This window comes from Kogia breviceps, chromosome 3 (genome assembly GCF_026419965.1).
Source record: "Kogia breviceps isolate mKogBre1 chromosome 3, mKogBre1 haplotype 1, whole genome shotgun sequence".
Classification (NCBI taxonomy): domain Eukaryota; kingdom Metazoa; phylum Chordata; class Mammalia; order Artiodactyla; family Physeteridae; genus Kogia; species Kogia breviceps.
Genome location: NC_081312.1, coordinates 161,054,724 through 161,068,287, shown reverse-complemented (window position 1 = coordinate 161,068,287; position 13,564 = coordinate 161,054,724). Strand labels below are relative to the sequence as shown.

The 13,564-nt window shown below is 51.9% G+C and overlaps 1 protein-coding gene across 1 annotated transcript in view; it reads right to left on the bottom strand.

Moving 5' to 3' along the window:
- Window positions 1-13,170, bottom strand: part of PFKP (phosphofructokinase, platelet) — a 79,870-nt gene extending 66,700 nt beyond the window's left edge. The window contains exon 1 of the mRNA XM_059056919.2: window positions 12,781-13,170. Within this exon, the coding sequence (XP_058912902.1) occupies window positions 12,781-12,895 (115 nt within the window). The 5' untranslated portion in view covers window positions 12,896-13,170. The remainder of the gene's footprint in view (window positions 1-12,780) is intronic.
- Window positions 13,171-13,564: the final 394 nt, after the last annotated feature.

Genomic DNA, 13,564 nt, shown 5'->3' with positions numbered 1-13,564 from the left:
CAGAGCACAGGCTCCGGACACACAGGCTCAGTGGCCATGGCTCACGGGCCCAGCTGCTCCGCGGCATGTGGGATCTTCCCGGACCGGGGCACGAACCCGTGTCCCCTGCATCGGCAGGCGGATTCTCAACCACTGCGCCACCAGGGAAGCCCACACGAAGGATTTTAATGACGACCGATTCATTGGTGGCTGTCTCTCATACCCTCAAACTCAGCATTTCAGGATGCAATAAATCATTTCACCTGCATCATTTTCTCCTCCTTTTCCTGTATTCTCTCACTTGGATCAGCAAAACTTTTCACTGTTGCACAGGCTGGAGACTCCTGATACCCTCCACAGCTCCTGCCCATTAAACTGACATTTATTGCCCCCCCAGATTTCCCCTGAATACACCATCTCCCTCTAACATTATTCACGTTATGGCCAGAATGAGTAAAGCAGCTTTTCCTCTTCTGTTATTATACAAGTAATTTATAAATATATTCTTATTAAAAACAATTACGTACGTCAGACAAGGCAAAGCTGTGGAGACAGTAAAAAAAAAAAAAAATCAATGGCTGTTGGGGGAGGGGGACGAAGAGGTGGAGCACAGAGGATCTTTCGTGCAAGTGAAACTACTCTGTATGACATTATAATCATGGATACACCTCGTTATACATTTGTCCAAACCCACAGAATGGGCAACACCAAGAGTGAACCCTAAAATATCAACTATGGACTCTGGGTGAGGATGACGTGTCCATGTAGGGCCGTCAGTTATAACAAATGCACCATCTGGTGAGGATGTTGATGGGGGGGGGCGGGCCTGCATGGGTGGGGGCAGAAGATAGAGGGGAAACTCTGGCCCTTCCCCTCAGTTTTGCTCTAAAATCTAAAACTCTGAAAAACACGGTTAAAAAAACAAACACAGGGCTTCCCTGGTGGCGCAGTGGTTGCGAGTCCGCCTGCCGATGCAGGGGACTCGGGTTCGTGAACCCGGTCCGGGAAGATCCCACGTGCCGCGGAGCGGCTGGGCCCGTGAGCCATGGCCGCTGAGCCTGCGCGTCCGGAGCCTGTGCTCCGCAACGGGAGAGGCCACAACAGTGAGAGGCCTGCGTACCGCAAACAAACAAACACACACACACACACAGATGAGGCCGTGTCTTGCTTTCCCATGCCCGCCCCTTTGGAGCCCAGTGCATACACCCTGTGGGCGCACTCTCCTTGTGCCAGCTGTAATCTCACACACTTTTTTGAGATGTTTTCTATGTTAGCATCAGCGTTCTCTTTCTCAAACTCAAAAACGCCCAGGTTCCTTCCTCCCTGGATTCCCCAGGGCCTGTGCTCGTAAAACCAAGCTCTTCAGGTGAGATCTCCAGCCCCTCAGGCTCTTCCTACCTGCTCAGTCCCACCAGGATGCCCCGTCTACACGTCAGGACTGCAGCTCCCCCAGAACTGCCACCACGTCCCGGAGCGGCCCTCTCTCTACCTCCAGGAGGGACGGGGCTCCTGCACCTCCAGGAAGGCTTCCCCACCGGCCTTTCCTCGCCGGCCTTCACTGCTCCCACCTGGGTGACACACCTGCATCTCATGGCAGGCAGCCTCAGCTCTCAGGCCTTAAGCGAAAGGATAAATGAGCTCCTCTCGGCCCCTTCCCACAGACCCCGCGATTCTAGAACTTTATTCTGTGGCCCTCGAATCGAGAGACTGACCTCCAAACGCTGGAACCCTCCCAACCCTCCATCACCAGGACGCAAGCGCACGGTTAACACCGACTCCCTGGCCCCCGCCCTCCCCCACGTGCTTCTGAAGACCTCATTTCTGGCGGGTCGGGGAGGCAGGCTTTCATAAAGGCGTGAATAAATGGCAGAAGGAACGACAAGTGGGACACAATCCAGAGGTGACCCCAGAGGGCCCCGTGTAGAAGAAAAACATGCCCAGGGTGACCCCTGCCTGAAAGTTCCGACGACCTTCACAGCAGGCCTGGGGCCTGAACTCGTCCCCTGCCCCATGGGGTTGACCTGGACTCACCTGGGAAAGCAGCCCGTCCCCTCGGGACTGGTTCCCCCTCAGCCTGCAGCAGGCCTGGGGGTGGGGAGGTGTCCCAGGTCAGGGAGGGTCCCGAGCACCGCATTTCTCCCAAGTTTCCAGGAGAGGAGGCTCCGCGCGTCTGAGCCTCAGGGCCAACCCCCCAAGGCTTTTATTCCAGGGTCGGCTTTTATTCCAGGGTCGTTAAGGTAACTTGGCTACACCTGCTGCCTTTCCCTGAGCAGCCCGCAGCTAGCCGCCTTCTGATTGGGGCCTGAGAGGAGCTCTTCTCAGTGGTAACCAGGGCTGAGTGCTCTGAGCACCTGAGCTGAGGCTTCCAGAAAGCCTGCGGGGCCTGGGTCCTCCTGGGAGATGAGGAAGTCAGGCTCTAAGTGGATAAATTAACAGCGAAGGGAACAAAACTCGTAAAAGGCAAAGCTGGAGGGTAAACCCTACTCTTCCTTTTATTTTAACTTAAAAGCCATTATAATTCCCTCTAGTAGGAAGGAAACTTGGAGAAAAAAATGCCCATGGGGCCCCAGTTCTTGTGTAATTGTTTGGGGAGGGGCCGGCTCTCCACTTGAATTTGGGAAGAACAGGACAGAGCTGCTATATGGTGCTGGGCCCACAGGTGGGTGCCTTCAAGGAAGGGTCCAGAGGACAGAAACCAAGAACACAGGAAAGGCCCAGTTTTCACCGACAGCCTCTTTGACACATGCTACTGGGATTCAGACATATGATTTGGGGTCTGAGGGCCTCCTGTGTGAGAATGCCGGTTTTCGGGTTCTGTTGGATGCTGTCATGTCCTGGACCGTCCACAGAGAGCACAGGGCACTCCAGCTGCTGTTTTCAATAAACGTTCAGACATAGTTGGGTTCCTTCCTTTTGTTTTTGGTTTTGTTTTGGCAGCCAGGCTCGGGAGTTCAAACAACTTCCATAACTGTTTCCATGGGAAACCATCATCCTGCCACCAAGAAAGAATCTTAGTATTTGGAAAGTAACCTCTTCATCACTTGCAAAAATTAAAACCTTCATCCTCAGGGAATGTGCAGACTTGCTACGGGAACCAAAAATAAACAAATCTTGAAAGAACCAGGGAGCAGCTAAGTGGAAAATGTGAGAAAATTACTTTAGGTGCGCTAGAAAGAAGAGACTTATACTGTTTTCTTGATGTGACATATTCTCAAATAGGTTTTTACTAAAGCATCATGCGCGTAAGATAGTCATTAAGATAACTTCTTCCTTGAAGTCAGGGAGGCCGTGGACCCAAAGGTTTCCTGAGATTCTGTTCTGGTAACATTCATTCATTCATTCATTCGTTTATTTATTTATGGCTGTGTTGGGTCTTCATTGCTGCACGCGGGCTTTCCCTAGTTGCGGTGAGCGGGGGCTACTTCTCGTTGCGGTGCGCGGGCTTCTCATTGTAGTGGCTTCTCTTGTTGTGGAGCACGGGCTTCAGTAGTTGTGGCTCACGGGCGCGAGAGTGCAGGCTCAGTAGTTGTGGCACACGGGCTTAGTTGCTCCGCGGCATGTGGGATCTTCCCAGACCAGGGCTCGAACCCGTGTCCCTGCACTGGCAGGAGGATTCTTTTTTTTTTTTTGTAACATCTTTTTTGGAGTATAATTGCTTTACAGTGTTCTGTTAGTTTCTGCTGTATAACAAAATGAATCAGCTATATGCATATGTATATCCCCGTATCCCCTCCCTCTTGTGTCTCCCTCCCACACTCCTTATCCCAGCCCTCTAGGTGGTCACAGAGCACTAAGCTGATCTCCCTGTGCTATGCAGCCGCTTCCCACTAGCTATCTATTCTCCATTTGGTAGTATGTATATGTCCATGCCACTCTCTCACTTTGTCCCAGCTTACCCTTCCCCCTCCCCGTGTCCTCAAGTCCATTCTCTATGTCTGTGTCTTTATTCCTGTCCTCGCAGACGGATTCTTAATCACTGCGCCACCAGGGAAGTCCCTCTGATAAAATTTAAACTTCAAGTAATTTGTAAGAAACGAGGACTGTGTTGATTCTAATAAAATAACTGGGGTTTTGTTTTACTTCCTATGTGGTCTGAAGAGTCTAATAAACCTTACTTAGCCCTTTATGACCGCGTTGAGCTGTTTCCCCTGCATATTTCTCAGTGCTCATAACCACTCCCTGACTAATTTCAATATTTAAATTCCCTTTTGAAAAATAAGACCTGGTGCTTAATCCTCTTACTGGTTTCTCCCTGACTATATGGAATTTTCACCTTTGTACCAAAGCAAGGATGTTAGCATAGGTCAGAAAACAAATTTAAAGCGCACCTTATCTTGCTCTTGCTACTGACGTTCTCCATAAAGCTTCCTTGTTTAATAATTCAGGTGTGGGAGGGGAAAAAACGTCCTCAGGAGAAAGTGTTGGGATGCTGGATCCCCTGTGAATCAGTTACCAGCCGGGGGTTTCTCATCATCCTGCAGCATCCAAATCACTGAGTCTTGTCTTAGATGTCAGTGACATAAATCTCTGAGCGGGTTCAATCATTCATTTATTCATCCATCCGTCCATCCAGGACACATGGATGGGGTGTCTTTTCTCTGCCGGCACTGCCGTGCGATGCAGTGACAAAAGAGGGGAAAGTCGTGGCCCTGGTGGGGCTTGTTGCAGCCGGTAAACAACACACACATTTCACCCAGAGGCGGAGGAGAAAGAAGGAAAGCAGAGCAGGGCTGGGGGCTGCCATGGGGGTGTGCAGAGGGGCGGCAGCCACCTTGAGACGCGCCATTTGGGAGAGAATGGAAGACGGTGACGGAGCCTGGCCAAGTGGCCATCTGCACGTCTGGGAAGGAGGACTACGGCAGGCCCAGGGCCACTGCGGGCACCAGACCGCTGCCAGAGGTCCCCTGCGTGGCCCCTGACTGTGACATGAACACGCAGGAGGGACCGTCTGAACCTGAGCGCCTCACACACCCCTCCCGCTAGACCCCCATCCACTGGGATCCCCACCGACCACACCAACACGCACTGGGGCAGACGCACGCTGGATTTCAAAGGCTCGAGATGGAAAAAAGAATGTGAAACAGCTTATTAATAACCTTTGTATTGACAATGGGTTGAAACACTGGACTGAATAAAACAGAGGCTTAAATTAATTTCACCTGCCTCTGTTACATTTCCAAACGTGGTGACTAGTTTAAAATTACACAGTCACACGTAAGCCTCGTCTCTGCCCTTTCCCTTGACCTTGAACCTGCTTTTAACCCCCAGCAACGTGTGTCTATCTTGCCACACCTACCAGCGCGAAGCGATGCATATTCCATCTGGGATCCTAATGCAGCTCATTCCCTGTGATGAGTTTCCGCTGTTGTCCCACTATTCACCGGTATGAACATTGTGTCAAGAATGTCCTTCTGCCAACCTGCCTGTCCCCACCTGGGCTCCTCGCTCGGCCTTTCTTCCTGCTGCGTGGACCAGCTCCAGCCTGAGGGCTCCACTGACACAGCCCGCCCCCCAACTCACCCTCCACGGCCCAGTCCGGCTCCTCAGGACACTGGGGCCCCCTCCCCAGCCCTCCCCTCCTCTCTCCACAAAGCCGCCCTCATCAGAGGCAGCTGGCACCCAGGTGGCTTCCAGGTCACACGAGGGAAATCCAAAGTCCTCCCCGTGGCCCCTCCTGGCCTCATCCCCGCCCCCACGCTGGCCCAGCCGCTCTCTCCCAGCCCTGCCTGCTCCTGGCTACTTCCTGCTGGTCACCCCTTCCCCCTCCCGTGGCAGGTGGGGGGGGCCGTCCCTGGGAGAAGGGGCTCACCGGCAGCCTAAGGCAGGCCGAGGAGGCTGTCACTCATCTGGGGGACGATTTAACCAGAAAGAAACCAAAACCTGAGAATATTCGACCAGAGCTGAAAAAATAAGGAGGGACAGCAGCTCGAGGTCCCCCTGGCCAGCATTCAACACGTGTAATCAAAAGAACCCTGGCTCGACCACTTGCTCGCACCTTTACGCAAGGGGCCTCCATTCGCTGATCTCCCCGTCAGAATCCTTACCAGAAAACCATCACAGGAAACATCAGATGGTCTGAACCGCCACCTGGACCCAGGACTCCAGCGGGGTCCTCGGCCGACCACAGGGACCCATCGCTGCGGGTGTGATTGTCAGGCCTTCCCTGGACGCACAGAATCAGAGTCTGCATCTCAGCCAGATCCTCGGGCAGCTGTCTGCACCCAGAAGGAGGCTAAGGGCCCTCGGGGGCAGCAGGGCCTCCCTGGGCCTGAGTAGTGCTGTCTTTTCTCTCCAGCAGGTCCTGCTTAAGACTCAAGGTTGTCTTAGGGGAAGGGGAAGGGGGGGGAAGGGGAAAGGGAGAAAAAAAGAGGGGGGAGAAGACAGGGATTGCATGATTCCACTCTGTGTTGCAAACCAACAATCGCAGGCCCTGTCCCACCAGGACTGGAGAGCAGAGCCAGACCCTGTAAGGAAGTCCCTTCATGCTCAGGACGCCGCTCGGCCACACACGATGCTGCCTCTTCTCCTGACAGCACACGGCTGTGATTCCCAACACACTAAGTGTGTGGTGGTGGAGACATGCGGAAGAGAGGGTGGGAGGAAACTGGGACCCAGAAGATGCTTTCTCACAAATAAAATACACCACCGTACCGAGCTCGCCGCAAAGAATAACTCGAAAAGGTGACTCAGCTATTTTCTTAACATAAAGCCATCTGTTCTTTACGTTGACACCTTCCAACATGATTGCAATCATGGCGGGTGTACATCTGTGCCCTTATGTCTGCCTGTAACATGTCACTACCCTATCCCCATATTTCTACTGTAACTGCTTCTGGCACCCCATCAGATCCGTGTTCAACCAGCCCCAATTCTCCCAGATAAAAGGTTTGAGTCCTGTATCAAAGCTTTCAGTTTTCGGGAACCGAGGGGGAAAACATGCTTTTTTGGAAAGATGACAAAATGTCCAGTTTCTAAAGGTCATCTAAGTGTGTCACACAACGGTATTTGCACTCCTAGAAAAGGGTGCAATTGCATGGATTTTCCACAGTACCCATGGGGTGAACACTAGCATTCTAGTGCATGGCCTCCTGGACCCAATAATTTTTGCTAAATTAATGATTACATTGTCAGTGGGAAAGATCCCATTACAGAATATAAGTGCTCAGAGCCAGGGCAGGAAGGGCCCCAGAGCTGTGTGAGGTGAGATGTCCACTCTTCTCATCTTACTGGGCTCTCAGGCCCTCAGAGTTTTGGGTGGGCATGGAAGGAACCCACCCAAGCAGGGCTCAGATGCTGTGTTCAAGAAACACGTGTCCAGGGGAGAACCAACCAGCACCCAGGTCTGGTTGACTAGTACTTCACATTTCTGAGGATGGTTTTTAAGTTCTAATCTTGAGACATTAGTTGTTCCCAGATACAGCTCTGCAGATAAAAGAGTGCTTTTGTGTGGGAGTTCCCTGGTGGCCTAGTGGTTAGGATTCCAGGCTTTCACTGCCCTGGCCCAGGTTCAATCCCTGGTTGGGGAACTGAGATCCCGCAAGCCACTCGGCGGGACCAAAAAAAAAAAAGAAAGAGTGCTTTTGATTAGTGAAGGTTTAATTCGTCAAAATGACTCCATGAGAGGGCTTCCCTGGTGGCACAGTGGAAAACCCACCTCCCACCTGCCAATGCAGGGGACACGGGTTCGAGCCCTGGTCTGGGAAGATCCCACATGCCGCGGAGCAACAAAGCCTGAGCGCCACAACCATTGAAGCCCACGCGCTTAGAGCCTGTGCTCCACAACAAGAGAAGCTACCGCAGTGAGAAGCCCGCGCACCGTAATGAAGAGTAGCTCCAGCTTGCTGCAACTAGAGAAAGCCCATGCACAGCAACAAAGACCCAATGCAAACAAAAATAAATAATAAATAAAATAATTAATTTTTAAAAAGCATATTAAAAAAAAAGACTTCATGAGAAAAGACAGCCAGAACATCTAGTTGCCCACCGTTTTGCAGAAGGAAGTGGTCCACACTCCGTGAGATCCCAGGAGGGAGACATTCAGCAAACATCTGGGTACCTGCCGAGTGCCCTGTACTGTGCTGGGTCACACCCTGGTGAATGGACATATGTCCTGGGCCACCCCTTCTCACTGCAGCCACGTGTACTGGCCAGTTCATCTCAAAGCTCACTTGCTCATGCGTGAAACAGATGAGCCACTGCATGGAAGCATTAGTGCCTACTGCTAATCAAATGGTCACCCGATGTTAGTCACTCTTTTTTTTTTTTAAATTTTATTGGAGTATAGTTGATTTACAATGTTGTGTTAGTTTCAGGTGTACAGAAAAGTGTATCAGTTATACATATACATATATCCATTCTTTTTCAGATTATTTTTCCCATATAGGTTATTACAGAGTATTGAGTAGAGTTCCCTGTGCTATACAGCAGGTTCCTGTCGGTTGCTTATTTTATATATAGTAGTGTGTTAATCCCAAACTCCTAATTTATCCCTCCCCCCGCCTCCACGTTTCCCCTTTGGTCATCATAAGTTTCTTTTCTAAATCTGAGTCTGTTTCTGTTTTGCAAATAAGTTCATTTATGTCATTTTTAAAAAAAAATTAGATTCCACATATGAGTGATATCATATGATATTTGTCTTTCTCTGTCTGACTTACTGTACTTAGTATGATAATCTCTAAGTCCATCCATGTTGCTGCAAATGGCATTATTTCATTCTTTTTTATGGCTAATTCTTCCTATTAGTGGAAAGGCTTATACAAACTCCATCTATGTGAGCTTTCTGCAAACGATGTCTTCATGCTTACTTTGCCATAGGCCAAAAAGGACTCAGCTTTCCTGTTCAGTCTACCCTCTGGGTCCATTTCTCTGCATTCTCAGCTGCACCGGGCCCTCCAGAAGCCCTCAATTTGTGTCTAGGACAATGAGTCATTTTTGGCGTGTGACATAGTGTTGCTTGGGGGTGGGTACCTAGTTATGGTTAAGTCTGTCCACTGACCTGGAACTTATTTTTAGTTAAAGTGAAAATCAATTTAAACTTGCAGACATTCCTTGTGACAGTGGAAGCAACCCAAAGAATGAAAAAAAACAATTAGTCTTAGAAATAGTCTTCCTTAATGGCCAGGGCTGGGGGATTCAGGAATATAGCTGGGAGATTTTCATTTTGTTCAATAATCATATTATACAAATTCCACTGGAAAACAAGCATTTCATCACTTTGGTATCAGGTGTTACATCAATTTAGCCACCCCAATGCTCTTACTGTACAAATGCGTTTTCTGTTATCAAAGCCTCTGTGAAAATCATCTGTATGATCTATGTAATATCTTCCATTTCTTTTGACTAGTAAGTAGGGTAGCTATTGTCTCATGTTTAAATATCTATCTGAAATTTTAGGTTCACTATTTGTTTTAGATGATTATAATTTACCTCTTCATTAACTTAGTGAAGAAATCATTAAGGCATTTTTATACCAATTAAATAGTTTATGTATTTTTAGTATGAGGAATTTCACACAGTGGTCCTGTTTTCCAATGTAATTTGTAAAGCACAATCTTAAATTCCACTTGAGTTTTTTAAAAATTTAAAGTTTTTTTTGCCTCTAATTTGAGAAAAAAATATTTGATTTGGGACAAATTATTTAAATACTTCTTGATTTTTTAATCTGCAAAATGGAAAGAAAATGCCACCCGCCTTACCAAATAAAATTCTGGTGTTATGAAAAAAAATCATCTGCATAATTTTGAGCAAACCAGGCTTTGCTCCTCTGAGTATTAATTAGTTGTTACAACCGTAAAAGCAGGGCTTACTGAAAAGTGTTTGGGGTTGAGACCTCACAGAACTTCATTTAAATCCTACCATGGGCCACCTATGAGCCTGCCACCTTAATGAGGTTACTTTTCTCCCCTTGAGCCTCTCTTGTCACCTCTGAAATGAAGATGTGTGTGTCTTGGAGCCAGGTAATCAGGCCTGGAGATAAGAACCATAAAGCTCCTAGAGCATCAAGTGAGCTCAATAACTAGAAGCTATAGTCATCTCAACATGGAATTTTACCATAATTTCACATCTGATTAGAAAACTATCCTGAAATTAAGACTTGTGATTCTTCTCCTTGGTCTTTATTAGTTGTGAGCAAAACTCTCTTATCTCAGGGAAAATCAAGCACTGATACCATTTAGAGTCAAGATAAGATGGTAAAAGAATAAGGGTATAACAGACAGCATCTCTAGGAATAACCTCCTCCAAGGGGCTGTAAGTCTGCTGCTGCCTGCGGAGACCAGCCCCTGGGTGCACATCTTAAGGTGAACTTTCTTAGAAAGAAATGCATTCAATTTTTCAGTCAGGTCTCAGGTAGGATCAAAAGAGGAGGTGGCTCTTGGCATGAAGTCCAAGAAGAAATGGAGACTACAGCCTCAGCTCTGCCTGAGGGAAAATGCCCAGACGCCCAGCCATGGTGGGCTCTCCAGGGACCGCCCAGATATGTCAGTTCAGAGCATCAGGCGATCTCGAATTAACCTGACAATACACTGACCAAGCCATGTTCTCATATAATTTTGATTCTCAAAGTATCTTTTCCACTGACAAGAAAAGGTGTGAACTTACTGACCTCTATTATTCATAACTGCTCACAAGCTGCAGAGATAAGTAGCAGGTAAGTATCAGTAGCAGAAAAAATGCTGGTTCTGTCTATTGCATCATTACCTCAGTTGCCTTTGCACCAGCTACCAGGTAGTTGAGCAGACTTTTGGACAAGAACTCAAAAGAATGACCTATATTTTTTTCAACAGACAGAGCACCTTAATTCTAAAATGACCTTGAAACTCTGACCTTGAAGCCTGGAGGGTTTAGAGACCAGTTCCTCTTCCTGTGCCAACAATTTATTCTCTTTCCAAGACCGGGGTAAGAGTCACTCAAGATGCTTCCTAATTTGGGCTAGCCCACCTCTCCAGAGGCACGTGCTTTTGAAGCCCTTTGACGGGGAAGCCTCTCTCAGCCACACCGCCACCCTGCCAGACCCCATCTGACACATCATTTAAGTAACTTGGGTGATGTCATCTATTTCACTCTGCCAATTCCCCAACCCCAGCCTTGTTTATATCACAACATTTTCTCTCTTCAATGTTTATACCAGGGGCCACTTTACTAGAATCCCAAATTAGACCATCCCTGCCTCGCGCTGACGCAAAGGCAGGCTTGTGGGCCTGCGACAGTGACTGATGTCGCGAGCGCCACCTTCAATAGGACAGGGAGGGGCTTCCAAGGGACCCACGCGCCGCGCCGGGGACCCCCATGCCTACTGCCCGCTGCAGGCGGGGTGCCCAGGGTCGAGGGCGCGGGGCGCACGGGCGGTGACTGGCCAGGCATCACGTACGCGCCCGCGGCGGGCGGGGCTGCAGCCTCAGCGCCCCACCTGCCGCACCCCCCAGGCCCCGCCCGGCTCAAGGGCGAAGGGAAGGTCACGGGCAGTGTGGGCGGCAGGCGAAGGCGCCGGGCCCAACACTTAAGCATCCCTGCACCATGTGTGGTGAAAAAGAGGCATCAGGGCCTTTCAACTCATCCGGGACAGGAGGAAGAAGGCAAAATAAAAACCAAAACCTAGCTCGAGAGGCGTCTCCGGCCTGCGATCCTCAGGATCCGAGGACGCAGCCGCCTGAGCACAGCCCTGCTACTTTCTAGCGGTTGGCTCGCCCCACCCAGGGATTTACCGGGATCAGGAAACACCAGCGTCCGGGAACCCCTGCGCCCTCATGTGCGCCCAGCGCTAGGGGCCCGGGGCACGTCTGTGTCACCCTCGCTTTACATTGAAATAATCTCTTCATGTGTCCGCGGGCACCGAGCCTGGGTCCCCTTCTCCCCGAAATCAGCTTCCACGCTTGGGGGTGGGGAGCGGCTGCTGGAGTCCGCGCTTACGGGACTGGTGACGCCCCGGAATCCCCGCTTCCTGTTCCTTCCCATCCAGGGGAGGCTGGCGGGGAGGGCCCAGTGACCCATTTCAGCGTTCAGTTTGGTGACGAGCCGGAAGGGGACAAGAGATTAGAGCGGAGGAGAACCGTTTTTAAAATCTCCCAGCGGAAACGCGAGGCGATGCGGGGCCGCCGGGCAACCCCGGGCAGGGACCCCCGTGCGTCCCCCGCAGCGTCCCGCCGGACAGCAGCGGGGACACCGCCCGCGCCGCGCGGGGGTCGCGAGGCTGCAGACGCGTCACAGGGACCCAGAGGTTTTTTCCACGACATTGGGGGTGGGGAGTGGGTGACGGAGCTGGGGAGGGAGCCGCGGCATCGGAAGTGGCCGCGCTGTAGCCAAGCTTTGGAGGGGAGTCTGGCTTCATCCTACGACTCGGAAGAGAAATGACCTCCGAGCGCGGTCCAGGCGGCCCCGCAGCCAGTTGAAATTTAAAAAATAAACGTGAAGGTGGAAAATTGACCTTCCTGGTAAGGGATCCTACTGCCATATCCCTCTCTCCCCCCCTCCCCCGACTCCGCAGTGACTCCTTCTGAGGCTGCACGGCCCGCACCCGCTCCCGCCACAGGAAGGTACCCCCGAGGTTCCTGGGCGCGGGGCTTCTCCCCCACCCTTCTCTTATCCCCGGTATCCGCTCTCCTCCTCTCTTCTCTTTGCTTCCCTCATCTCTTCTCCCTGGAGCCTCATCCTTTCTCTCTGGTCCTTGCTCCCCATCCCTTTTCCCCGGTACCCCCACCCTTTCTCCCAGGTACCCCCATCCTTTCTCCCGGTTACCCCCACATCCCTTCTCCCTAGTCCCCTCCCTTCGCCTCCTGCCCGGGACCCGTGGGGGCGGTGGCGCACCTTGGGCATCCCCGCCGCTGGTCAGCACGCCTATGGCTTTGCCGGCCCCGGAGAGTTGCTCCAGGAACTTCCGGAAGGAGCCCTTGGGGTTCGGGGAGACGTCGTGGTCGCCCATGGCGAGCAGGCCGGAGATCGCGCTCGGGAGGGTGCTCAGCAGGCACTGCGCCCCTCCCGCGCCGCCGCCACTGGAACCTCCGGCCCCGCCCGCGCAGCGCGCGCCAATGGGCGGCCAAGGGCGGGCTCAGGGGCGCGGGTAGGCGGGGCAGGAGGGACAGGGGGCGCCAGCTTTCAGGGAGCCACGCGGGCGAGGGAGCTTGGCCTGCAGGGGAGCACCACTGGCGGGGGTTGCATCGCAGGTGGGAGGAGCGTTAGGAGCCGGAAACACCTCACAGGGAAGGAGAAGAACCGCAGGTGGGTGGGGAAATCACCGCAGGTGGGCGGAGCATCCCTGGTGGGGGAGGGGAAAGCACCCTAGGAGGGTGTGCAGGAAGGTGGGAGGAGCATCGAGAGGGGGAAGCGCGGCAGGTAGGGGGAAAGCACTGCAGCTGGGTAGGAGCGTCTCTGGGGAGCGCAGCAGGTGGTGGGAGTAGGGGGAAGGCGGGACGCTACAGGTGGGCTGGATCACCATAGTTGTGGGAGCGTGGCAGCATCACGCGCGGGGAACGCAGTAAACTGGGGGGGGGGGCGGTGCGGAGCGCCGCAGGTGGGAGCTCCGGGCCCGCGGCAGTTGGGGGGACCGAACCGTCGCAGGCGCACTCCCGCTCCCGCAAGATTCCTTCTGGGG